The sequence below is a fragment of the Rhinolophus hipposideros genome (assembly GCF_964194185.1).
Source record: "Rhinolophus hipposideros genome assembly, chromosome: 24".
In the NCBI taxonomy this organism is placed as follows: domain Eukaryota; kingdom Metazoa; phylum Chordata; class Mammalia; order Chiroptera; family Rhinolophidae; genus Rhinolophus; species Rhinolophus hipposideros.
In genome coordinates, this window is record NC_138070.1 from 5125972 (window position 1) to 5153024 (window position 27053).

At 52.7% G+C, this 27053-nt stretch overlaps 1 protein-coding gene and 1 long non-coding RNA gene across 4 annotated transcripts; one reads left to right on the top strand and one right to left on the bottom strand.

Moving 5' to 3' along the window:
• Window positions 1-645: 645 nt before the first annotated feature.
• On the bottom strand, window positions 646-24681 carry BCL7A (BAF chromatin remodeling complex subunit BCL7A). Of its 3 annotated transcripts, none has more exons than XM_081036802.1 (7): window positions 24582-24681; window positions 24068-24163; window positions 17445-17526; window positions 14188-14284; window positions 9654-9821; window positions 5015-5199; window positions 646-1627 (listed from the first exon to the last, which is right to left on the bottom strand). In XM_081036802.1, the coding sequence occupies exons 2-7, from the start codon at window positions 24157-24159 to the stop codon at window positions 1556-1558; spliced, it is 696 nt and encodes a 231-aa protein (XP_080892928.1). In that variant the 5' UTR covers window positions 24160-24163; window positions 24582-24681; the 3' UTR covers window positions 646-1555. The 3 variants fall into 3 exon arrangements, with proteins under 3 accessions (XP_080892928.1, XP_080892927.1, XP_080892926.1); XM_081036801.1 differs by having other exon boundaries at window positions 5078-5199; window positions 24582-24671; XM_081036800.1 differs by lacking the exon at window positions 24582-24681 and having other exon boundaries at window positions 5078-5199; window positions 24068-24381.
• Window positions 24415-26515, top strand: LOC308492173. The gene is made up of 3 exons (XR_013992471.1): window positions 24415-25266; window positions 25733-25948; window positions 26195-26515. It is a non-coding gene; the product is annotated as an uncharacterized lncRNA (long non-coding RNA).
• The last annotated feature ends 538 nt before the right edge of the window (window positions 26516-27053 follow it).

Genomic DNA, 27053 nt, shown 5'->3' on the forward strand with positions numbered 1-27053 from the left:
CTGAATATGCACCAATTAGCAAAAACAAACAAAACAAAACAAATCCCAAAAAACCACCAACAAAACCCACAACCCTCCCCACCCCACCACACACAACTCAAAGGGAGTTGGAACTCCAGTGCAGTAAAGAAAGCTCAGGAAAAGGGTTAAGGTCTGAGGAGTCCATTTAGGAACTAAGAGCAACCAGGCCTCAGAACCAAACAAGTAGGCAGTTGGTCCAAGGGGGCATCTCCATTTTGGTGAGAGGAAGTTGCCCCAGGCAGGCGGGGTTGGAGGCGAGATTGGATCACCCCTTCCTGGAGGAGTGCAGAGCTTTCCAACTCCTTAGTGCCTCCTTTCTGGCCCAACCATCAAAGATCCGCTCCCTGGTGGGGACCCACGCTGGTGCATACTGGCAATGAGACGAGATCCAACAGTTGGCTCAGAGAGTCAGGAACATTCTGCAGAAGCCAGCGGATTTCCCAAACTGCGATCTTGTGTCCCCCGGGGTGGGGCCGGGGGACCTGGGGAGGCAGAGGGTAGCAGGTTACTGTGGATTTGAAATCCAAGCGACATCCAGTCCTATGAAAGTTCAGCACCAGCTATTCCTGCCTCTGCTCCCAGCCTCCTCAGCCCTTTTATCGTCTTAAAGAGACAATCGTGCAGTCAGCCACAGAAGCCATTTCATCTTGGGGGGAATGGGAGAAAGCCATTTGGTGGGGGCAGAGGGTGGAAGTGCCAGAACAATCTAAGGGCTCTGCATGTCCGTCTGGGCTGCTCAGAAACACCAGGCTCAGACGCCCCGAAGAAGTAAGAGCATATTGAGTGGCCAGCGCTTGGGGACAGTGCCAACATCGGAGACTCCTCGGACCCTAGACGCTGGTGCTGTCCCTCCCACCCCCCAGGCAAAGGCCCAGGGAGTGCCCAAGCACCCCACACCTAAAAATCAGGGATCTGAGGAGGTTCTGCTCTTCTGCAACCTCTGGCTCTTTTCCTCCCTGCCTGCTCTGTTCCCATTGAAGTCCCAGGGCAGGGAGGAGCGAGATGTGAGGGCCGGAGCAATGGCAATGCCGCCTCAATAAAGCCAAGAGGACACTTTGCAAAGGGAGATGCAAAACAACCGGGAAAACATGCCAGAGGTCACCTCAAGGGCACAAGGCACAAAAAAAGAAAGCAGGAGGAATCGGTGGAACAGTGAAAAGCCCCGACAAAAAGCAAATTCCTGATGGGTACCACCCTCAAATAGCTTATATCGTTAAATAGAGAAGTGGGGGGGGGGACAATACAGCAGCAACGCAAATGTGAGCTCGGCTGCAGAGACAGTGTGCAGACACTCCTGAGCTGTCGACCCGCCTCCACAAGGACAGTCACTTCAAGATTCGAGTGTTTTGCTTCACAGCAGCAAGTTCTTCAGTGTCTGAGAAGTCATGCCATTCTAGGTTTTCTTGGATTTGCACTTGGTAAACTTGGAAAGTTAGTAGTTCTAACCCGAGGGCTCGCTCGGGGGAAGCTGTTGTAGAATTAAGCCTGCTGACGGATCTCCCGTGAAATGTGGTCCGGAGACGGGACCTAGTGTCTACATCTCTTCAGAGTTTTGTTGCGAAGCCTCCAGTTTCATCTTTTTAGAGGGCGGCCCTCCTTCCAAGTCCTTGGGGAAAGAGGGAGAAAAGGTCACAGGTCAACAAGCTGTGAGGTTGAAGGGGAGCCCAGGACGGGATTGAGGGCAGGACCCCAAGGCCAACTGAGTGTGGACTTTAGGAGGTTCATGGACCCGCGGAGAACTTCAAACCCAAACTCCTCCAACTCCCCCAAACGCCACGTCACCTGGGCCCTGCCTATCCCTGTCACACTGGATTCCCTCCAGGTCTTCCCTCTGTGCCTCGAATCACTCTCTCCCCTTCACCCTGCACAGACTGGAGAGACTGTCCTATTAGCCATCCTCCAATCTGTAATTAACTGCCAGGGTCATTATTTACACACAAGGTTCAAGTTTTTCTCTCTAAGTTCAAAGCCCTCGACCAACCTTGCCATGCTGACAAGTGCTCCTCCAGGGCCCAGCACTGGTGGCTGGCCTGGGGCGAACGCTCGGCAGTCGTTGAATGTGCACACGTATGTTATTCTGGGGAGAGGGTCCGAAGAGGTCACCAAATTCCCAAGAAGTCACTTGACTCAAAGAAAGGTCAAACACTCGCTCACCCACCTCTGCCTGGACTGTGCCACTCAATCATCTCTGGCGTCGCCATCCTGACCTGTCACCCAAGACCCACTCTTGCCTTTACTCACCCTAGCCGGCGCTCCCACGTCCATCAGGGATGCCTCCATCTGACTGGGATAAAAATGGACGGCGCCTGGGAGGCCTCCCTTTCTCTCCACACTCCCACGCCGAACCTAACAGCAAGTCCCTTCAGCTCCGTCTCCAAAGCCCCCAGCCCACCCTGCTCGCGCTCTGCCTAGCGCCCCGTCTGCCCCTCACTTGCCACCACCTCTGGCCCGGATGACACAGCTGCTTGCTCTCCCGCCTTCCTACACAGCCTCCAACATAGCCTAGGCGGTCTCCTCCGAATAGAAATCATACATAGAATCTAAAACCCACCGAGGCTTTCCCATTGACTTCACAACAACATCCCAACTCCTTACCAGGCTGGGAAGGCCCGGGACCTCGCCCATTGTCCCTTTGTGCCTTGTCTCACCAGCTAGGCTCCAGCCGCCCTGGCCTCTCCTCTGTCCTCAGGCTCGCGCCTGTCTCCAGGCCTGTACACCTTTGGTTCCCTCTGCCTAGAAAGCATGCCCTCCCAGCCCTAATGCCTGTCCTTCGTAGTCCCGCCCCCAGCCCATGCCTCTCCGCCTCCACTATTCTGGAAGAACACCCCACTGCTGTCAGGCTTGTTCGCATCACTCTGTGCTGGTTCTCCCACGGCACATACTGCGGCTCTGTAATCCACTGTGGCTGCTGGTTCCCCCTGGGTCTCTGTATCTGGCATAGTCCCTGGTACACAGTGGGTGCCTGATTAATGTTAGAGACGCTGGGGCCTTGAGTTTCTTGTAGCCGACCCTGAGAGCACGTATGGCATGGAGACAAGAAGAGGCTGCTGTCTTTCCTCTCTCCTTTTCTTACTATGAAAGCGATCAAAGTTCAATCCAGATGTAACAGGAGCCAGTGGGCTGCATGGTCCCTTCTTTTTTTTTTTTTTTTTTTTTTAATTAGATTTATTGCAGTGACAATTGTTAGTAAATTTACATAGATTTCAGGTGTACAATTCTGTATTATATCATCTATAAATCCCATTGTGTGTTCACCACCCAGAGTCAGTTCTCCTTCCATCACCATATATTTGACCCTGCATGGTCCCTTCTGAGGAAGGTGGGTCTTGCTCAGAAGGTCCCAGGGTTCTGCAGACCACTTGGATGGGAGAGTGGGGGGGGTGAAAATGTGTGAGCTTGGGAATGGAACCTGGAAAGGACAGAGAGAGCAGGAGGCAGAAGGTGGGGGAGGTGAAATGAAAGAGAGAAGAGACACGTGGGCTTGGCCAGACAGACAAGCAGGAATGGCCGGGCTTCAATGTCAAGCTGTTTGCTTTACTGCAATGCACCCTCCATCTTGCTCACAGACCTGGCAGCTCTGCAGGTGAGTGTGGGCGCCTCTGTGTGTGTGAAAGCAGTGGAGGGGGCCCAATTTCAGGTCTGCGCCCCCTGGAATGGGAGTGGAGTTAGAATGGAAGACCCCTAGACTTTTCCAGATGTCAGGGGGGAAGCACTAGATGCCCCCAGGGGTATGGATCTAAGTTTCAAGTTGAGCTTTCCTCCACTGAGTTCAAAAGGCCATGAGACCCCAGCTCACACGTTGGTTTTACAAACTATACATGAGGCTTTGATTTTTATTTTTAATCAAATGGGCTCATGTTATGCTTGAGGCTCTGTACTTGCTTTTCTCATTTCACAGTGCGAGAATATTTCTTCATTCTTTATCCTACCTAAGTCAACCGTACCCCTTCTAACGGCTGCATACGAGACTGTTTTATACACGACCCCAGATTCATTTAGCCAGTTCCCTTTTGACAAACTTCCTGCCCCTGCGAACACATCTTCCATCAACCCTCCCTCTGTGGCTCTGGGCATTTGGAGAGTGTTCCATAGAATGAAGGGAAGGTGCAGAGGCAAAGGTATAGAGATGCCAAAGTCTGAGAGGCACGTCCCCTGGGGAAGGCCTGGTTCAAGGCTCCATAACGTGCAGACCAAGTTTTGCTGCATGCTGCCCTCTCCTTTCTTTCTGCTGCTTCTTACTGTCAACTTCTCTCAAGGTACCGGAAACTACTCAGCAAAGAGGAAACAGATTTTTTAGTTGACATTTTGATAACTCTGAGACCCCATTCCTCTCGGATGAGCATAGAGGGTTGACAATCAGTCTTCATGGTGGCCGTGGCAACACCGAGGATCTCCTGTGTCCAGCTCTGCTGTAAGCATGTTACCCACCTTCTCTCATCTTACCACACTCTGGCCCCAAGACAGCCCTGACATCCCATTTGGGCTGCTGGAGACACTGCAGCTCGGTGCATGCCAAGTGACAGACCTGGGATTTGAACCCGGGACTTCTGTTCCTATCCACTGGGCCACCTGCTTCTGCACTATTTGATTCAGACCAGATTCTGACAAATGGTGATGACCCAGAAAGGGGTCCAAGCGGGGGGAGTACAGTCAGTTGCAAAATATATCCAAAGACTATTCCATCCAGCCTTGAGGATTCTGAAGACTTATCTTCCTAGCTCTAAAGGAAGTTGACTTTGGGTCACTGAGAGCAGGCAACGCTTTTATGGACACAAATAAACAAAGTTACAAAGCTGAGGCTAGGAAAAAAAGAACCTTCGTCTTCCTCCACCCATCCCAAGGGCCGGGCCCAGGTCCTATCCTTCATCATACCCCAGCGCCCAGGACGGGACACAGAAGGCCGCTCACGAATCTTACTCAATGAATACACAAAAGTTCTAACTGTCTAACGAGAAAACAACAAAACAAAATTACAAAACACCTTTCAACGTACCCCCGACACCCCAACGGGCTCTTGGCTGATCTGGCTGCCCCTCTGAGACCTCGATCGAGGTACCTGAGAGATTGAGGACGTCTCTGCAGCTAGACCCGTGTCTCCAGATGGCTGCCGCTCGACCTTTTCTGAACTGTTCATCGCGTTTTCCAGTGATGACTGTGAATTCTGCTCGTCAGAGGCATCTGAGGGAGAAGAAGACGACAGAAGCTGTTTTCAGACACGTGAGATGCAGGGCCAGATGGACCAATTACTAAAAATACCTGGAACTGGGTAGTTTTGTGGCCAGGCGGTCTGTCAGGGCTGCAATGAGCTGGGGGGCTTGGGAAACTTCTTACTTATTTTTCAATGATGTCAATTTAAGCAGCCAGGCCATGCGCTGGCCCTGTGGCCTCCAACTCTTTCCTGCACACCCCATTATCTGCCAACTGCCCCTAGAGGGCATCCAAAAAGATGCCACAGGCTCTGTGCCGCGTGCACCCGGCTCCCTCTGGTGGACACAGCGCGTTCCAACCATCATGGCTGCAGACTCCTCCCTCTTCATCACAAAGCCTGCATTCTCCTCCATTGGGGAACCGCAGAGGTAACTGCCCCCTTGTAAACATTGCTCTTAACAATATGGGTATTTTTCTGACCGTCAGAACAATGACAGATCATTGCAAGAAACAAAACATACAGAAACAAGTAAGTTAAAATCGCCAATTATCTCACGCCACCCACAGCTACCATCCCACTAACATTATAGAGGATTTAGTCCCATCTTTCCAGATGTTTTCCCCTTACACGCACATAATTCTCCTCTCTCCCCAAATGGGGATCACACAGTATTTTGGAAGACTTGTTCATGTCTTTACAAATTCTCTAAATACAAGAGCATACAAAATGGCTGCATGGCATTCTATCAAACAATCACTTATTTAGTGAATCCTGTTTCATCTCCCTGCTCCCCCCAACCCCGGCCCCCACATTCCTTTAGCAGAAGGAATGTGCAGGGCATAGCAGGTTGTATGAGGTGGTGTGGCTTTGGAAGAAGAGGAACCTGTAGTCGTACCTGCAGCTTTTTTAGGGCACAGAACCAGAGCACTCATGGAACAAGCAGTGACATCCCACCCGGGGCCCCACTATTCTGGAACCCAGGGCCCCAACAACATCTGTCACCCTGATTTTCTAAAAGTGCACTAAAATACTCAAGAATGCCTTACTTTCTGGGATTACAGAGGCAGAAGAGTGACAAAGGGGGGAAAAAAATCCAGGCTTAAATTTTAAAGCAAGCAAGCAATATAGAGAACTGGGAAAAAGTCAGCAGCACTCCAGAGCCTGAGTCGGGAGGAGATCAGAGGGCTGGGAAGCAGGGCAGGCAAGGGCTGCACAACCCTCCTCCCAAGGGGCTGGCCTCCTAGCCCATCACCTCCGGCCCAGGTGAGCTGCTCTTAACATTCTCTCACTCCCCAAACCAGTGAGAGTTTGGGGACCTCTCACTCCCCAAACTGATCTCTTGTGTGCAGTGCCCGGAGACCTGACATTCTGCCAGGGTCTGAGCTGGGGTATCCTGCTGCCATAGGGAGAGTCAGGGTTCCATCCTCACTAGGGCTGGGCTCCACCTACAAGCTGGTGTCTGGGAAGACATGGGGTTTACAGACAGACCTGGGTTCAAATACTGCCTCGGTCATTTGTTTTCTATGGGACCCGGGCTCTCAGTCTCAGATCCCCCATCCCCGTAAAAATCAAGGCTGACAACAGTCACCCTGACGAGTCCCTGTGACGATTAAGTGGAATGACAGGAAAAGGACCCAAGCAGCAAAATAACCCCAAGTGGGAGTAAAGGAGGGATTACATACGGCACAGAACCAAACTCCCCATAAACCTGACATTTCTTTGACATTTTTAGTTTTACATTTAAAACCCATGTTAATGGCAATTCCTCAAAAAGTTAAACACAGAATTACCGCACGACCTAGCAACTCCACTCCAAGGTATAGACCTAAAAGAACTGAAAGTAAGTCCTCCAATACTGGCACACAAATGTTCAGAGCAGCACTGCTTACTATGGCCAAAAGATGGAAACAGCCCAAATGTAAATGAACAGATGCAGGGATAAACAGAACGCAGTCTGTGCCCACGATGGAATGTTATGCAGCCATCAAAAGGAATGAAGCATTGACACATCACAGTGTGGATGAACCTCAAAGACATGATGGTGAGTGAAATCAGCCAGACACAAAAGGCCACACAGTACGTGATTCCATTTATAGGAAATGTCCAGAAAGGGCAAATCCACAGAGACAGAAAGCAGAGTGGTAGGTGCCAGGGGCTGGGGGAGGGAAAGGGAGTGATAGCTAATGGGGACAGGATTTCCACTGGGGTGATGGAAATGTTCTGGAACTAGACAGAAGTGGTGATTATACAACATTGTGAATTGTCTGTCCTAAATGCCACTGGCTTGTGTATTTTAACCTGGTTACTTTTGTATTATGTGAATTTTATCTCAATTTTTAAAACTCCACCTTAATGTCTCAGTCTATTTCATGTGTTTGCTTTAACAAACATTTTCGATTGTGATTGTCCTCCTTCTCTCTGACCACAGTTCCCTTCCTGCGCTACACAGCGTGTTCTGCAGAGTGGCGTGGCAGGTGGGGCCCCAGATGCAGGCGTAGAAATCACGAAGGTGGCTGGAGATCACCTGGAGAATCACGCTGCCTCCTTGCCCCACCTGACGCTCAGTGGCCCTGGAGCTCACGGAGTGTTCAAGGGCTCCACGCAGCGGCCTGATTCTCTTAGCAGAACAGTACTGGAACTCACCCAGGGGAAATTATTTTCCTGGGGCCTAAATTTAGTCCAGGGAGTTTGAACATTATGTCATTCCCTGAACTCACTCAGCAGTAAACAAGTTCAAAGCAAGGTCAACAGCTGGTGACCAATCCACCCTGTCCCACAGGCAGGCAGGCAGCGTGCGCCCACTTGGGAAAGCTGTGTGGGAGGGGTCTGTCTCCGTGTCCTTCCCACAGGAGCTCAGGTGGCCCCTGGCAGTGGGCAGGTGGGCCTGGCCCTCTGTGGTGGTCCTGCCTGAGCAATGCTGGGCAACTGTGCAGGCCGAGTGAGCTGCAGTGGCCGGAAGAGGACCCTGGTGTGGTCCCCACCTAGAGCGGTGAAGCTTGTGGGGTGTTGGTGCATGGGGCTGGTGGTTACCAAAATGTGGCAGTTATGGAAGGAAGCACTAAACTGAGATATGGATTCCTGCCGCTGAGCTTGAACTGGCCCTTTAGGACAAAGGAGACACAGACCCCAAACATGGGAGAAACAAGGCCACCGCCGGAAAGAAAGCAGGACGTGGCCCACACCTGGTCCTGCAGGGCCCCTGCCCCCAGCACCACTGGGTCACCCCCCAACCCCCCCACAGCTCACCAGGCCCTTCCTACGCGCCAGGCTCAGCCGAGCATGTCACTGACTTTCCTGCCTCACTTACCCCTTGCAGTGACCTGCCAAGAGGCAACTTTTCTTTATCTCATTTCATAAACAAGGAAACAGGAAGGTGGGTAGGAGGAGATGCTGCCGCTCAGGGCCACACGGCCGGGAAGAGTCCGCCTAAATGTGACCAGCTCTTCCTGTGTCCACAGCCTGTGACTGCATGGCAGGCTGGGAGCTGCGGCTCACTGTCCAGCATCACGAGAGAAGCAGACCACCACGTATCACTAGCGCGGCAAAAGACCAAAATTCAGAATACGGTTTGTATTGAATGCATATATATGGCTTTCTTACCGTCCTAAAGTTGAAAAATCATTAAGTCAAACCATTGTAAGTCAGGGACCATATATATTTGACAATTTTCATTTAGTGGAAGTCCAGAGACCTCAAAATAAATGAGCATATACACGTGTACACACACACACACACACGTGGTCCACAATCAGACCGCTTTTTTTTTTTTTTTTTTTTAATCAGACCGCTTCTTACGGCGCCCTCCACTCCCACTATGGTGCAGCCGCCATGCCCTCCCACCGGAATGACTGCACTAGCCCCGCTCTGGTCTCCTGCCTCTATCCTGGCGCCCCATGATTTGTTCTCAATCACAGCAACCCAAGTGATCCTTCAGGTCACAACACGCAAATTCCCACTGGCTCTCATCTCACTCAGCACAGAAGTCGGCGTCTGCTACATGGCCTTACGAGCCCCCCACACTGGAGGCCTGCCTCCTCTCCAACCTCATCTCACTGTCTGAGCCCCTCACCCCCTCTCCCCAAGCCACACTGAGCACGTTCCCACCTCAAGGCCCTTGCACGGGTTCCCTCTGCCCACAATGCGCTTCTCCCAGTTATCCACGTGCTTGCTCCCTCGCCTCATTTGAGCCTCATTTGCACAATGAGGCTTTCCCTGACCCTATAATGTGGCAAGACTCCTGATTCCGTTTTCTTACTTTATAATTCTCCACAACACTTATTTTCCAAATACTAAATCGTGTGATTTTTAAATTGCACCCCACCCCCCACCAAGAATACGAACTCCAGGTGTTACCTTTCTTCTGCCCTTACCTTCCTGGGGCCAGCACATGGAAGGGCCTCCTTAGAGACCTGTCAACTGCCTGCCTAACTGAAGGCTGGATGGAGAGAAGCACCTCTGAACCCAGCGCTCCAAGGGCACATACCTTCAGCCCCAGGGAGCTCCTTTCCCTCGGCCTGCGCCTCATCAGCCTTGGTGTCGGAGCCATCGCCGGGCACAGATGAGTTGGGCTCTGGAGCAGGGCTTGAGTTGCTGCTGTTCTCCTGCTTGATGGGGGAGGCGTCTGCTATGGAGCTCTGGTTGCTGTTATCATCTGTGTGGGGAACAGAACAACAGGTGAAATCGTGCAGCTGCTGAGAAAAAACCGGGTTGAAGCCTCGGCCTGTCCACGCCTCTGTGCCTGCAGCAGGACAGTCTCCCAGGAAAGGAGATACTTCCTCCTCTGGAACTTCTGGACTGACACATTTAGCGCTGGCCCTCACGACCTGTGACCTGTGCGGCAAAGGGTTCTGGGAGTTGGGCCTGGCCTGCCCCCACAGGGGCCCCTGAGGACAGCTCTGTGTTTGGAGGCAGCCAGCCACACACAGTGGCCTGGCACAGTGTGACTTTTGGGGGGGCCATTTGAGGTCTCCTTCTGGGTGAGGAACCCAGACATCTTGTGTACTTGGCTCTGAAGTGATACAAAGGCCAAAGCACGTCCCGAGGCAGCACTGCCAAGAGGTTTCGTCTGATCTCATCGAGCCTCCAGATCAAACTTCCACTTGACACAAAATAAAAGGGAGAGAAGAACAAGTTCACAGCACAAAGTGATTCCACAGGATTCCACAGTTGTCCTGATTCCACAGGACAACTGACCCAGGTTCTTCAAGTCAATACCATTAAAAAAATTTTTTAAAAGGAGAAGTAGGGAAGATTATTGTAGATGAAAGAAAATGAAGAGAACTAACAGTTAAACATGATGTGAGAAAATGATTTGGATCCTATTTTGAACATGCCAGCTGTCAGAGACGTTTTGGGACAATTGGTGAATTTGAACATAGTTTGGAGTTTAAAAGATATTGAAGACTTGTTAATTTTGCTCGGAGTGACAATGGTACAGTGGTTATACAGAAATGTCATTTATTAGTAATGCTGCTTAAGTGTTTTGATACAGACTTAAATATCGTGATGTAGGAAATTTTATTTTAAAATGCTCTGGCACAGGCTCCACACAATTGTCAGAATTTCCTGAACTTTATACTCAAGAGACGTGCATTTTTCATACGTAAATTGTAATTCAATTTAAAAACAACACAGTTAATAAATAGATCAGGCAAATATGGCATGATGTGACTGGAAATCTAGGTGGTAGGTATATGGGGTGGTTCACCATAGTATTCATTCTACTGGTCTCTCTTATGAAATTTTTCATAATGAAAAGAAAAAAGGAAATAAAGTTAATTGGGCAATTGCATTAGTTAAGCTGGAGACAGAACTGGGGTCCCAGGGCACATACCCCCTTACTTTGGACCCCCTTTCTTGGGCACAGACAGTCATCTTAAACTGTGGATACTCAAGTAGCAAATTTCAAAAATAATACTATAAACTTACGCTGCTTTTCTGGGCCATGCTGTACACCTGAGACCAAGGACATTTTTGTGGGGAGGGGAGTGGAGGGAAGAAGAGGGGAAGGGAAGGGAAGGGAGGAGCATTTAGTCACCTTTTTTAATGCTCTCAACAACCTACCAGGTAGGTGCTGTTATCACCCTCACTTTACAGAGAGGGAAACTGAGGCTCAGAGTGGCAGAGTCCCTTGCTCAGGCCGGTCTTCCCAACTCCGAACCCCCAGTTTTTCTTCCACCTCAACCTGACGAGGAAGCGCCAGGCAGTCACGCAGCCCCAGCTGGGTAAATTGCATCTTAAGCGTACTCCGGGGGTTAGTTAGGAGTGAATTCTGGGACTTAAAAAAAGAAAAAAAATGTACTCTCCTGATTTACCTTTTGAGAAAATCTAAACCTCCTTTCTATGCCAGGATACGCATGCATGTGTGTAGGAAGCATGGAAGGCAGAGAGGCTGGACACATGGGTCCCAGCGTGAGATTATGTTAATGAGTGACAATAAGCACTAATGTTTAGCAAGTTAGCTGCCCAAGCCAAGCCTGGTGGCCCAGTGACAGCATGACCCTGATACGGGGGCTAACCTCAGTTGGATCCTGGAGACTACAGAGCTGGATGCAGAGGCCCTCACTTCACCTCCTCCTATCCCATCCTCCCACGCAGAGCCTGCCAGGCAAATCCAGCCGGGCCCCCGCATCTTGCCCTGAACTTTCACTGACATACTCTGTGGTTGGGCTCGGTCTTGGCTGCACAGGTACTAAAATGGAAATGACACTGAGAAGGTGAGCATGGCTCCTGGTGTGTTCAGCATTCTAGATTTTTTCTAGAATGCTAGTCTAGATTTTTCTAGTGGCCACAAACTTAGATTCTGCCTCCAAAGGACGTTGCATGCCAACACGGGCATTTCTGACTCTAGGCAAGTTACAGCATTCTCGGAGCCTTACTTTCCTCATCTGAACAATGGGTAATGCATGAAGCAGGCTTAGCAAAACGCTTGGCACGTTGTGATGGCTTCTTAAATGTTAGCTACCAGCATGCTAAGGCTTTAAAAAATTATCTTATTTAATACTTATTTAATACAATGGGCCCCAGCCTGGTGGCTCAGGTGGTTGGAGTGCCGTGCCCCTAACGCCGAGGTCACCGGTTCAATTCCCACGTGGGCCAGTGAGCTGCGCCCTCTACAGCTAAGACTCTGAACAACCGCTCTCCCTGGAGCTGGGAGCAGCCAGAGGTTGGCATGAGCTGCTGTGAGCTGCCATGGACTGCTGAGTGCTGCCGCGGGCTACCGTGTGCCACCATGAGTGGCCGGCAGCCCGAGAGCTGCCGTGAGCTGCTGTGAATGGCCAACTGACAACCGGCGACCGACTGCCTCAGCGGGGGGGAGCGCAAGGCTCATAACACCAGCATGGGCCAGAAAGCTGTGTCCTACACAACTAGACTGAAAACAACGGCTGGGGGGGGGGACGGAGGGGGTAAAAATACTCACAATGATCTTATAAAGTGGGCGTTACCACCCCCATTTGACAGATTAAAACAGACAAACCCAAAGGCGACAAGTTAAGTAACTAGTCTGGCATCGTGCAGCTGAGGGGAGACCCGAGGAGAGTCAGGCTTGAACCCAGGTCGGTAGGAGCTCTGACCTAAAAGGCCCCACCTGTAATTCTGTGCTTCAACCAAAACCCTGAGCCAGGCCTGGAGTCTTCTTGACCCCTAGAGAGCGGGGGCACTAGCCGGTGCCAAGGAGACAGGTATTATGTCCCAGCCCAAATCCCCTGCTTCCAAAAAGGAAACGCATCCCAGCTATGATTGTTCGGCCAGCGGGAGGCTTTCTCCACGCGCTGTCTGCCAAATCCCTGTGCTTTCTCCTCCCCTCTCTTCCCTTCTGTGTTTCTTTCAGCAACAAGCAAGACTCTGTCCTCAGAACCTGTGACTATTCTCCAGACGAGTCAGCCTCCCCAGTACCAGACAGCTCTGGGTCTGGAGGGTTAGAACTCAATCAAACCACAATTCTTTCTGGATGTACTTACTCATTTATCTTAATACCACCTCGTGCCAAAGGCTTAGAGTGGTCAAAAGTACGAAACAGTGAACTTGGGATTAAGAGATGGAAAGAGGCAAGTGCTGCAAGCTCTTATACCAGCAGGCCAGGCAGGTGACAGAAGGAGGTGAGCCAGATGGGCCTGGAGAGGCCGCGCCCTCCCTAAGGCTCAGTGCTCCTGCCCGGGCAGGTTGCGGCCCCAAGAGGGAACGAGTGCCCGGGATTACAGGTTCGGATTTCTCCAAGGATGGCAGAAAAGCAGATTTCCTGATTTATAAGTATCAGAAAGTCAATGTTTTAGAGACTTCACATTTAAGTCTCCAAGGTCAGAAGTCAGGTGGTGGTTTTCCTCGGAGGCGTGGGGACAACCAGTAGGGGACACCTGGGCTAGTGTGACCTGGGTGTGCATTGTCTGTCAACACTTCATGCAGCCATACACTTAGGGTCTGGGCCTTCCTCTCAGATAAAAAGGTAAAAAAGAAAAATAAACACCAGTAACGTCAAGACAACTGCAGAATGGCTGAAGCACGCCCCCGGCCTGGATTTGATCGGTGGGACACCGGTTACAACTTTTGAAATAAGACAGCAAAGGAGGTGAGGCTGGCGCTGTGGAACTCAAGTCCCAGAGGGATTAAGGTGACATCAGAAATCCAGGTTGGAGCTTCCCAGCAGCCAAAGCAAAATTTGAAAATGGAATATAGAGTCATTTATAGGGTATGTCAGGCCTAGGAGGGACACAGAGAAATGTGTGCCCCAAAAACCTACTGGACACCCAGGGCTGACAGAACATCTGTGAGATTTTTGTCCCTGGGTGAGAAGAAGGTCTCCTTTTATGTTTCTTGGCTTGTCGGGCTGGGAAGAGCAGTTCCTTCTCCTCCACGGAGCCTTCTCCTTGGCACAGAGGCCTCCTGCTCCTGCCCAGCCCTCCTACCCCTCACCTGGAATGTGAACAAACCTGCTGCTGAAACAAAACACAACTGAGTGCTCTGCTCGGCCCAGGGGCCTGGCGGGAGAGGGCCGAGCACATGGGGCGGGGGGAGCTCACCATGCATGTCCATCATCCCCGGGGACGAGCTGTTCTCCGGCGTGGTCACCTCTGAGCCACACTTCTCATCTTTGCTCTTTTTCTTGTTCTTGTTTTTCTGGAGGAGAAAATGGAGCAGAAAACGAGTTACCAAATCACATGTATGCACACAGGAGCAAGACCCTGGGGGGTGGTAGGAATATTTTATTCCACAGACTGCTGTTGGAGCCCCCAAGTCCCTGGAGTGCTCTCCTTGGACTCCTTGGGCTTCATCTGAACACATCCCATTAGGGGTCTCATCAAAGAGCTCAACGGAGGTAGGCCTCTGGGGCTGCAGATAAACCCACGGCGTTTGTAGGGCCAGCACCTGCAGGCCTGCAAACACCCTGATTGGCGGGAGTCTCCTCCTCCTTCAGGGAGAGCATCTGGGGAAAAGGCCATGGTCACGGGCCCAGAGCTGGTACAGTGATGCCAGGTGAGCCATGGAAAAACGGAGTCACACATTCCCACGCTGTTTAAGCCCCAGGGCTGCCTTTCTCCAGCACCGCAGTGGAAGACCAAGGGAAGAGGGAGGGAGAAGTTTTGCACGTGGTTCTATTTTTTACAACTGGAATAGAGTCATGTTAGAAACGACCTGTGTCCACCGGTAAGAGACTCATTAAATAAATTATGGTTCATTCATTCGATGTAATGTGATGTAACAATTACGGAGAATAAGGCAGCCCTTCCTTTAATAATGGGGAATGATCTACAAAAATGTCAACATTAAACACATTTCAATTTCTCCAAGATGTATGTATAAAAGGTGCAGAATGGCATGCCGCCATTAATGGTAACAGAAAGGACAAACGTGTATTTACATGTTTGCAGGCACTTGCTCTCTGTGGAAGAATAAACACTGGGTGCCTCCAAGGAAAGGAGCTGGATGGGGTCGGGTGAGGGGGAGACGGCGTGCGCAGGGATGGAAAGCAGATTTATAAAATGGTATACAGTAAAAAAATAAATAAATAAATAAAAAGCTAACATTTGAAGAATAAGTAAACCTAGAAAAGCAGAATGTAGATTGGTGGTTTCCAGGATCTTGGGTTGTAGGGAGGAACTGCTAAGTTTTCTTTTCGGAATGATGAGAAAGTTCTAGAATTACAGCAGTGATGGTTACAAAACTCTGTGAATATACTAACACTGACTTGTACACGTTAAAAGAGTGAATTTTATGGCAGGTGAATTGTCTCTGTTTAAAGAAAGTTTTTAAAGTAATGTTTGAATTTCGTAACACATTTTACCTATGTAAAAGAACAAAATTTTCCAGAGTTCTAAAGGAAAAAAAAAAGGTGTAACCGTGTCATAATTGGGTGTTATTTTTTTAAAAAGCTATCTATCCCCCACAATGCAGATTCCTGGACAAAACCATCTGAGATTTGGATTCAGCTGTCTGGGGCGGGGCCCAGGAACCTGCATTTCTTCAAGAGTCCCAGGATACCAGATGTTCAGCCAGTTGGGAGACCCGTCACCCTAGAGGGAGCGGGGGTGGGGAAGTGGCGTCTTCTACGTCCCACCTCAGAAATCACAGCAAACCAGCATTTCTTGAGCACCACCTCTGTAGCTGCGCTGGGCTATGTTCTCTCCGTGCGACATAGCTCACCTCTGCTCTGTTGCAGAACCCCCGGGACCTGCATTCTACTGCTTCATGGCACGGAAAAGGGAACTAAGGCCCATGGAGGTGGGGGTCACCTGTCCAACATCACAGGTTCATCAGGGGTGGTCTGTCCCACTCCAAATCTAGTGCCCTCGGCCCAGCCTGGGGCTGCCTGAACTTGCCGACAGCCCATGTATTATGTTTTCTCCTTGATCAGGATCCATTTGGCACTTCTCCGATGTCTGTTTCGTGCTATTCTATAATTGTCTTCTCCCAATGAGATTATAAATTCCTTGAGAGCAGGGACCACGTCTTCTGAAATGCAACAGCGTTTCTACACCACCTAATGATGTGCAAGGCACAGACAGGGCCAGAGCCAGGAGCTGCCTTCAAGGAGCCTGGCCATGCTCTGCTCTCCCTGGGGAACGGCCGACACCCAGTACCGTGAGGGTCCAGGTCTCAGGGCGTCTGGGGAGGGCAGCCCTGGTGGCTCCATGAGCCCAGGCCAGAACCAGAAGGGACTACAAACAGCCACATTCTCAGCCCAGCACCGACCCAGGCAGGAGCAAGCATGTAACCACAGGGTCAAGAATGCAGTCTCAGCCCTGCCTGGAGACCCAAGACAGGTAACCAAAGACGGCGGAGGGAGGCTTAGCCCGCCTTTACTTAGCCCCCCCCTCCAGAAACCTACCAATCACAATCATGTCACCCCCAGGAGCAAACGGGGCCTTGCGACTCAGTGTGACCTGTTGTCCTGGAGGAGAGAACTGTGTACGCATAGGAAAGGCATTCCAGGTGGGGGAACGGCCCATACAAAGGCCTGGAGGGGGCCATTCTGGATTTTGCCTGGAAATGAGAGTAGCTGACCTGGAGCCTTTGGGAGTAACTGACCTGGGAGCCACAAAGCTGAAAAACTGCCACAGGGAGCTGCCATCAATCCCTCCTTAAGCTCAAGCACAGCCCCTGGGGCGCCCTCCGGTGGCCATAGTCACAATCTCTCCTGGAGCTCCCCACAGTGGTCCATGCTTCCTACACCAAACTCTCTTACTCTGGGGTCACCTGTCACCAGCAGCTCCAACCACCAGAAGGTTCTCCAACAGTGGAGAGGACATGTGCTTTAGAGTCAGACAGACCTGACACTTGCTGTGTGACTCTGGGGAAATGGCTTCACCTCTCTGAGCCTGTGTCCTCACGTGTACAGAGGCTAGAGATCAACTCCACACACTCAGTATGAGAAATAAATGAGGTAATGCTAGGCAGATAGTCAGGTGTTCAAGACGGGAGAGGATCTGCCTATCTGTGGGCACCACTACACGCGTCCCCCAAACCATGGTGCCCAGGGCCCAGGGGAGGGGACACCTCTGCACTAAGGTGTGTCCCCGCTGGCAAAATGTGGAGCTCTCAGCCCAGAAGAGATGACCTACAGGGGACACTCCCCACCTCTCTGAGGACCAAACTCTGGGGCTGGACCATGAGTGGGGAGGAGGGCTGGCAGTCTGTCCATCCCTAAGCTGGGTGCCTCTGCTTCCCAGGGAGCCCTGGGTCCAGGGTCCCAACATGGTGGCAGGCAAAGCCCCTGTCCTCCTGGTGGGAGGGACATGGATGGATGGCCCACCCCAGGGGGCAGGCCCCTAATACTCACATCGTCAACCTTTGGCTCTGTCACAGGGACCCACTTGTAGATTCGCAGGGATGTGTCACCCACGGTCACCCACTTCTTCTCCCTGCGGAGGAAGAGGAAGAGCCTGTTACCAGGGGCTTTGGGGGCAGGGCCCTGCTCACCCCTGTGGGGGCACCAGCCCTACTCCCTTGGGGCAGCTGTGATGCAGTGACTGCTTGGGATTAAGAGGACAAGCCCCAGGTCCCACAGATGAGGTTCTAATCCCAGCTCTGCTGCTCGTCAGCTGGGGACCCTGGGCAAGTCACTTCACCCGTCTGAGCCTCAGTGTCCCCCTCTGTTAGACCATGTAGAGTCGTCCAGCTCTCTGGGCGGCTGTGAGGAGTACATGACACCACGCGTGTTAAGGTCCCCCCCGGGACTGGAAGGACCGATAAGCCTGGGGGGAGAAGGGCTGCCATTGGGGTGACTCATCTGGATGAGGGAAACCTGGCCCCCGAGTCCTCTAGCTCTTGTCCCACATCGCTCCCAAGCAGGGCCACCCCAGCCTTCTGGGCAGCAGAGAAGCCCATGTCTGCATGGCTGCCCCCGCCCCCAGCCTGTCCTAAATTCCTGGGGAACAGCGTCCAGGGCCCGTGGCTGCCAGAGGCAGGTTTATGGATGAGGAGAAAGTCACAAGCCATGAGAAGGCAAAGGGGTGACTGGTTTTCATTCAGGATAAAAATGACCGCCCTCTCCTCCACACCATTATGCTCCAAGCCGTTGTCCTTTTCTAGATTATTGTCACAGCTCCAGAACTTCTGTCCTTGACCCCCTGTAGCCTACAAGCCAGATCATGTCACTTTCTGCCCCAAACACTGGGACTGAGGGCACGTGAGCTAAGGGAGAACTCACTGTAGGGGGAGCTGGGATTTGAACCCCGGGCAGTGCTGGCTCTTGGGTCTACACTCCAAGCAGCAGGCTCTGCCATCCTGGGAGAGGTGGGAGGTCAAGGCCAGACCCACGCCTGGTACAGGTGGTGTAGCTGCCAGGAGGCCTCAGCAATTTTAGTGACAAGGTTCCACCAGAACCCAGAACTACACGTGACATGAATGCCTCTCTTCGTGAGCTGCCTGGCACTTCCTCCAGCCTCCCCGCCCTGATCTCAGCCTTGGGTCCTCTCCTCTGTGGATGGGGAAGCCCTGACATGCTGGTATTACAGCCACCTGGTGCCCCTTCACTACACGGGGTTCTGGGCACCCGAGCACACTCCAAAACACCTAACCAAAACCACAGACACCTCTATTCCCAAAATTGTGCCTGCTTGGGTCCCACATGTTCCCTGCTAGAGGAAGGTAGGACCTTGCTTTTATTTTTATATATGATAATATATTATTATGCCCATTTCTAGTGTGTTCTATGTGCTAAGCATTGTACACACTTGCTCTAATCTTCCCATAACCTTGTGTGGCAGGAATTGTTACCCTCCCCATTTGATGGATGAAGAAACTGAGGCTCAGGGAGGTGAAGTCATCAGATCCTCCTTGCTGCACTGTTGTTTGGAGCAGCCTCTCCCGCCTCATTCCTGCCTCTTTTAGCCCAGAAAGAAACAAGTAAAGGCAGGTATCTAAGTCACCACCCACCCACCTCCTTCGTGCTGGAGGCAGGATGGACAATCCACAATCCCAGTCTTTCCCTACCTCCATTCTGAATAATCAGAAGGTGCCAGGAAGGGACAGAGGCAGTCCAAGAAACAGTCTCAGACAAAGCAACAATCATAATAGCCATTGTGTGCCAGGCTTCGTGCCAAGTGCTTAATTTACACGCCTTCGCTCCCAGAGATTGCCACCAGGCCTATGTAAGGGGGACTACTATCACCCCACTTTATAGATGGGGAGATTGGAGGCCCAGAGAGATTATACCACTAGTTCATGGTCACACAGCTAGTCAATGGCAGAACCAGGACTAGACACAGGCTCTGAGCCCAGCACCCACCTTATGCTATTCTGTCTCCTGTGAAAACTAAGCATCGGTTCCACAGAGCGTGCTGGGAACAGAAGCTGGACAAACGTGCAAACTGCTTGAATCCTGTAAAAGTGACCGAAGGCACTTACTACTCACAAGCCCTTGACTGGCTTCCTTGCCCTGGGCCCCAGTATACCAGGAAATCCACAGTTTGATTGTTTAAAAAAAAAAAAAAAAGCAATTGACTTGCAAATACACAAGACACCTTTCAGAAAGTACCACATCTGGGTTTGCGGCCACATGAGTCAGGATGAATGTTTGCAGTCGCAGGTGCTTCCCAGAGAGGTTACGGGGCCTGCAGGTTATGAGCTCAATACAACCAGGTCGTCCCTTTGTCCTAGCTGGAGACCCTTGGCCCAAGTCCCCCGCTCATCGTGCTTCAGCTGCATTCCAAGGTGTGGACACTGAGGGGCTATCAGACAGGGGGTAGAGTGTCAAGGAGCCCATCTCAGGCCTGCCATTCGGTCAAGAGCCACCCAGGAAGAGACAGGGCCCCAGAGCTCAGGTGTTAAGTCACTGAGCAAGCACCAGGGAAGATGAGAAGGGATTTCACAGACGTGTCGCGTGAGCTCAGAACGTCTCATCAAGCTGGCGGCTTGGCAGCGTCCTGGGAAACACCACATGGGCTTAGAGGAACAGCTGAGTTCCCAGAGCCGCCCCCAAACCCATCACCCAGGGCACAAAGCCCCCAACCCCCACAAGGGTAGTAAGCGGTAGTTATTACCTTGCGTCTGGCAAACAAGTGGCCCACAGACATGTTTTTGTCTGGCCTGCATGGTGCTTTTAAAATTTTGAATCAATTGCCAAACTTAAAAAAAGTCAGTATAAAAATCTAGATTCCTGGCTACCTTCAAAAACATGATCTGACCACGAGGGGCCCACAGGCCCCCAGAGAGGAGCAATGGCAGTCGCCAGATGGGACTCTGCGGTCCCCTCAGATCCTCCAGCTCTCCCCACCTGTAGGCACTGGGCCCGGATTCACGACCACCAGGCCCCACCCCAACCTTGCCAGGAAGCTGCCCCTGGGCGTTGCCCTAAGCCCTCCTGCTTCCATGGCCCCTGGTAATCAGCCAGGCTTCAGTATCACTCTCTTCCCTATCAGACCTGGACTACAGGATGGCAGGAGGACGTGAGGTCCCAGCTGTGGGGACAGAGCTCCGAATGCTCCTCCTTAGCACAGGCTCCTGTCAACTACAAGCACCCATCACAGGTTCTCCAGGCCAAGGCCAATTTCCAACGGTCTCCCAAGGCCAGGTCCAAGGCCAAGACCATCCTGGGGTCACCTGGCTCCCTCAAAGAGAGCCCTACATCCCTTCCTTTGTATCCACTTCCCAGGGCTAGTCCTTGACACCTCCGGAGGCCTGGTCAATGGCTGGCCTTATCCTAACTAGGCTCAGGCCCACGTGAGCTGCCCGGTGCCTGGCAGGAGGGTACCCCCAAAGGTACTGAGGGGGGGCCCTAGGCACAAACCTCCCCCAACCCCAGGGACAGGTGGGAAGTCCTTGGAAAGTCTCACTGAGGGACCTTTCAGACCAAAGGCCTGGGGGCCCCCAGCCCAGTCCTATTTCTCAGCTCAAGCCATTGCCTCCCACCTAATGAGTCTCCCACCCTGTAGTTCTCCACTCACACTGGCCCGCCTAACCCTGGCCGGTTTCCTAAAAAGGGGCCCACCATTTTGTCCTTCCTTCAGCCATCTTCTGGCTGCCTCACACTCACCAGCCTGCCCTGCTGGGACATCAGACAGAAAGGAGAAGAGGAGCGGCCAGCAGCTGTGGACACAGTGGCTACTGCGGGCTGCTGGCTCTTTCCAGAGGTAGGGGAAGGGTAGGGCTGGCAGAGGGTTGTCAGGGGGTCACTGGGGCTGGCGAGAAATACCACCCTCGGCTTCCAGGCTGAATGACATGCCAGACACCTCCTTTCTCCTCTGGGTACAACATAGGATGCTGAAATAAATTTGAATTTCAGATAAACAATGAGTAATTTTTTTTTTTTAAGTATGAGCATGTCCCAAATATTGCATGGGACATACTTATATTAAAAAAACAAAAACAAAAACGCCCATTTTAAAAATTATTTTGTTGTTTACCTAAAATTCAAATTTAACTTGGTGTCCTGTCATTTTATTTGCTAAATCTGGCAACCCAGCATCCCAGCCAACGGCGAACTGCATGGTTGGTGGCCACGCAGTTAATAAACAACCCAACGTCTGGAGGACTGACTGGAAGACCCCTTCTAAAAGCACAGTGAAGGTGAGATTTGGCTTCTGGAGGCCGGAGAAACCCAAGATATAAGGCAGTTTTTGTTTTGTTTTGTTTTTGCCTAAAAGAGGCAGGGAAAAAAGCAAACATCAGCAAAATGTAAGTTTCTACAGAGCCCACCTTATAATGAAGACATTTAATGACTGCTCCAGTGTACAGGGGTAAGGGCTGTTGGAGACCCGACCTTATTCTAGTGGGGGAGTGGGGAAGGAAGCAGCACAGAACCCCTTTGCTGCCATGGTTGGAGAAGTACCATGGTTTGCCCAAGGTCACAGCAAGGAAGTTACCTGGAAGCCCAGTCCAGCCTTGAGATCCCAAGCCTGAGGTCTTTAGAGGACTTCACAGGTTGTTCCCCAAAATACAAGCAGGGAGGGACATAAGTTCTCCTCCCCTCCCCTAAACACAGGCTGGGCCTACAGTGGGCTCAGCAGCATCCAAAGCCTCCAGGCCGGCTGCTCTGGGGCCCACAGGGTGGAAAACCCCATAGTTCCATCTGCCCTCCCTGCAGAGCAGCTGGCAGGCAGGCCCTACCGGAGCAGCTGTCAGGGTGCAGGAGCCGCTGCCTGGCTGGGAACCTGGGGCAGAAGGTCCCACCACGCCTCCTGGAACAGAAAAAGGCAGCTTGTCCCCAGCCTCTTTCTCACCTCCAGGCCTGTGATAGAAGGGACTCAGGCCCAGACACCAGTTTTTCTCTTTACAAAGGCGCTAAGATAGGGGACAACTCCAGCCTTCTCTCTGGAAATCCCACAGGAGAGGGGGCTGTGGACTTGTTTTCCGGTGTGTATTGGCCCGCAGCTGTTTCTGCCATTTTTAAATGGGTCCAGTCCCAATTGGGGTGCCCTGAGCACTAGCGGAGCTCCCACAGCACGGAAGACTTGGGTTTCAACTTTGGAAAGTCTCCCCTTCTCACGGTTCTGAAAATTCTTTGTCCCATTGGAGCCAAACCCAGCCCTCGGCCGGGCATCCGGCCATCTGCAGGCAGCCCTTTCCATAGGAGGCCTGGGAGCACGTGGACTTGATTGATTTTCCTCTTGCCTTTTTTGTTGGGTTTGACTCAGAAAGGACAACTAACTTGTGACACGGCTAGACTGGATCCTGGCCCCCTGTGGTATTTAGAGACCAAGGCGTTACTCAAGAAATGACACCCCTAAACATAAACATAGTCCTCCACGGGGGGCCTGCCCAGTTTTCAGGCTTTAAATAAAGGGTCAGGACAAGCCCGCCGGCACTGACACTCCAGAACGTCGCGGCTGCTCCTCTCCCTCCCTGACCCTGGTGAAGCCGTGGGAAAAAAATAATAATAAAGTTGAAATCAGGGAGCTCGGAGTTTTCAACAAGTCTGCCCCAACCTGGCGATGTGCTGCGTCTCGGGCCTGGCCCTCGGGCGACTCCGAGTCAGACCCCGCCGGGGCCGAGCAAACATTCAGTCCTATTAATTACAATAACGCCACGCCGGACACTAGCTCGAGCTCGAGAAACACGCGCGGCCAACCCGGAGTCTCCCTCCCCCTTTCGCCCCCCCCCCCCCCGTGCAGAGAACAAAAACAACGGCTCCCTCCGCAAAACAAACACGAGCTGCTGGTTGGGGAAAGGCAGACGCGCGGCCCAGGACCAGTTTCTGGGCAAAAACACTGGCTCGCCCGAGCCCCGCGCCCGGGTGCCGGGTGGAGCGGGTGCAGGGGGCGCCCGGCGCCCTGGTCCCCGCGGCGCCCCTCCTCGCGCTCGCCCCCATCTTGCTTCCCCGCCAACAGCCCTCGCTCCAGGCAGCCCAAAGCGCTAAATTTAAACGGCTCGCGCTCTGCAAACTCCGCAGACTCGAGGGCGCCGGGCCTGGGAGGCGGGGAGCGAGCGAGCGAGCCGGCTGGGGCGGGAGCGAGGGAGGGAGGCCCGGCGCGGGCAAGGGCGCGGGGGCCGGCGCTGCGCCGCCCGGGGCGCGCGGGGAGGAGACGGAGACCGCGGCGGCCCGCTCCGCGCCGCACAATGGAGCTCGCGCTCTCCCCTCCGCCGCCGGCATCGCGGCCCCGGCGCGCGGGAAGCCGCTTTCATGTGACTTGCACAAAACGAAATGGCTTCTGGGGCCGGCCCCGAGCCCCCCTTCCCGGGAGCCGAGCGCCGCGGCGGGGACTGCCCGCCGCTCAGCCGCCCGGCTCGGGGCGCCCCCGCCTCCAGGCTGCCACCGCCGCCGCGCCAGGTGGGCGACAGGCGCGAGCGCACCTGGGCAGCGGCCGCGGCCCCCGCGTCGCGCAGGTGACCCGGCTCGCGCGCCGCCCGCCCTCTCCAACTCCCGGGCCCGCGGCGGCCGGGACGCTGCGCCCGCCGGCTTTTTGTATGTGGTCCGGGGTCGGGCGGCCGCGGCGCCGGGGGGCGAGCTGCGCCTCCGCTTACCATTTGCGCACTTTCTCAATAGCCGCCATGACCCTCTTGATATCATCTTTGGCCCGGCTCCTGGTCTCGGCTCGAACCGACCTGCCCGACATGGTTCTGGCGGGGAGAGAGAGGCTGCGAGCGCGCCGCCGGGTCCTGCTCGCGCTCCGCGGCCGCCACACTCGCGCCCGCCCGCCCGCCCGCCGCTCACTCACACACACAGACTCACACACACAGACGCTCACACACACACACACACACACACTCACACACACGCGCGCACACACACACACATACACACACACACACAAAGCCGGGGCCGCCGCGCGCCCGGGCCCAGTGCGCAAGCGCCGGGCGGCAGCTGCTCCGAGCAGGGGGAGCAGCGCCGCCGCAGCCGCCAGCAGTGCGGCCTCCGGGCGCCGCCTGGCTGCGCCGCGAGCCTGCCACCCGCCCCGGGGACGCGGCCGGGGGCGCCCGGCGACCCGCACCCGGCACGCGGAGGGGGCAGCGGGCGGGCGAGCGCACGGACACTCACCCCGAGGCCGCAGGTGCCGCGGGGTCCCCCGGGGAGGACGCGCCGGCCGCGGAGGGAGCGCGTTCCTCGGGAGCCAGCCCGGCGGCCGGTGCGCCGCCCCGGGTTTGCGGCAGCCGGTGCAGTAACGCAAGTTTCCTGCGGGGCTCTCGACTTCGCGGAGTTGAAGGCGACGATTCGGGACGCGAGTGCTCTTGGACACAGTGGAGAAACACGGATCTTGGCTGGCCCTCTGCCCCGTGCAGACACCCGAGCTAGGACGTCGCTTCCCTTTCCTGAATCCTTTGGAAAACGGGGGTCGGAGGAAAGGTGCCACTCGCGACCTTGCTGACTAAGTAGCATTCGGCAGGGAAAGTTCAAGAGTGATCAGCATTTTAACCGGGGCTCTGCTTGCCCCTGGAGATCGTGGCCCTCGCCATCAATAAAGGGCCCGCGCTGGGTTTGTGGGAAAACCACGATTTAAATGCAAGGCCCTCCCGACTTAAGTCCCAGTCTCAGAGCAGATGCCGCGACCGCACAAATGACCCTGGCGCAGGTAAAATGGACTGGCCGGCCTACAAGGACGACTCTGCACGTCGTTTCTTCCCCGTCCAGCCCCAGGACAGCTCTGTGGAGGAACCCACAGTTATCAGGACAACTCAGGTCTCCATGTTTGTGTTCAGGGGCAGCTAACCAGACTTGACCAGAGGTAATTCACACCCAGATGGATGCTGGGGAAAGTGAGAGTGACCCTGTCAGCAAGCCTGGGGAATTGGAGATAAACGAGCCCAACACCAGTCATCTTACACGTGGGGAAACGGAATCGCAGGAAGTTCAAGGTCACAGCCATAGCTACTAGAACTCTGATTCCCACTCACTCTACAACCCAGCAGTTTGCCCAGAGGTTTTGGTTTTGGGTAGAGAAGCTATGAGGGTAATGGAGTGGGAGATTGCACTGCAGACCGTTTCCTAGTCATGTCTTGTTAGCATTCTGAACCACAAGTTACTAATGTGAAAAATGAAGGTCCACTGAGAGAATCATTCTGAGGAGGACAGGGGAAAATATGTAACAGCAGGCCCTAAAATAGACGTCTCACACTGTCGGGGTCAGGTCAGCAGACATGTGCTTGGGGCCACACAGAACTTTTAAAAATATGTATTTGAATTTAAAATAGGAAGATACATCAGAAATCCAAGTATCGACTGATGAACGGCTGAATGCGTGTATCTGTTAAGCAAGAATGAAGTCCTGACGCTTGCCACAACGTGGATGAACGGTGAAAACACACTAAGTGATACTAACAATTGTCACCCCAATAAATTTAATAAAAAAAAAAGAAAAAAAGAAAACACACTAAGTGAAAGGAGCTACTCACCAAAGGACAAATATGGTATGATTCCATTTACATGAGATCTCTAGGCCAGGCAAATCCAGAGAGACAGAAAATAGATTGGTGGTTGCCGGGAAGGGAGGTACGAATGGGGAATGACTGCTAATGGGTACATGGGGTCTCCTTCTGGGGTGATGAAAAAATTCTGGAACTAGAGAGGTGATAGTTGCACAACATGGTGGATATACAGAATGCCACTGAATTGTACACTTTAAAATGCTTACAATGCTTAATTTTATCTTATAGGTATTTTACCACAATGAAAAGAAATCCAGAAATCCAGCAGATATCTACAAAGTGGGTCCCCAGTACCACATGGCAACAATCGGCTGTAGCTGAGAACTTCTGTGTCCCCTCAAAGCTCTCCAGATCACCAGTGTATCACCCCGTCTTTTTATTCATTTATTACCAGATGGCCCCTGAAGGAATTTGTGTTTCTGATTTCTGATTAAACTGTAAAGCTTTCTACAAATGTTCTTTATAAATCTGGCATGTCGCTTTTTATGGTTTCCTGTCCACTGCAGAGACTTTAAAACTTCTATCTTTCAACAAAGCACAGTTATTTTATCGTCTGTGTCTGATCATTCTAATATTTGAAGTGTCTGAGGGTCTGTTTCTGCTAGTTCTTGCTCATGGTGTCCTATTTCCTTGTGATCTGCCTGGTTCTCTCTGACCATGCTGAACACTGTATTTGAACATGTATTTATAGGGATAATTTGAGGTCGAGGATGAAGTCACCTTCTTTGAGAGATGTTTTACATTTGCTCTCCCAGGCTCCTGAGGGCACTGCTAGTCCAGGACGACCTCCACCGAGTTCTGGGCTTGTGGGTCCCTGGACCACCCAGCCCATACAGGCTGCCCAATTGAGCAAGTCTGGTTTGTCTGCTGTACCCTGAGGACGGGGTCAGTGATGGGGCAGCTGGCTGACAGACCTGTACTTCTTTACTTTGTGTTCAGTGACCTCACATTGATAGTCTGAAATCAGCTACAATGGGAGCTTTTACACTATGGTAATCAGCAAATGCTACACATCAGGACCCTTTCCCCAATGCCACTCGGAGCTGGTTGGTAAACATTTACCAGCATACCACTGATGGAGCCTAAT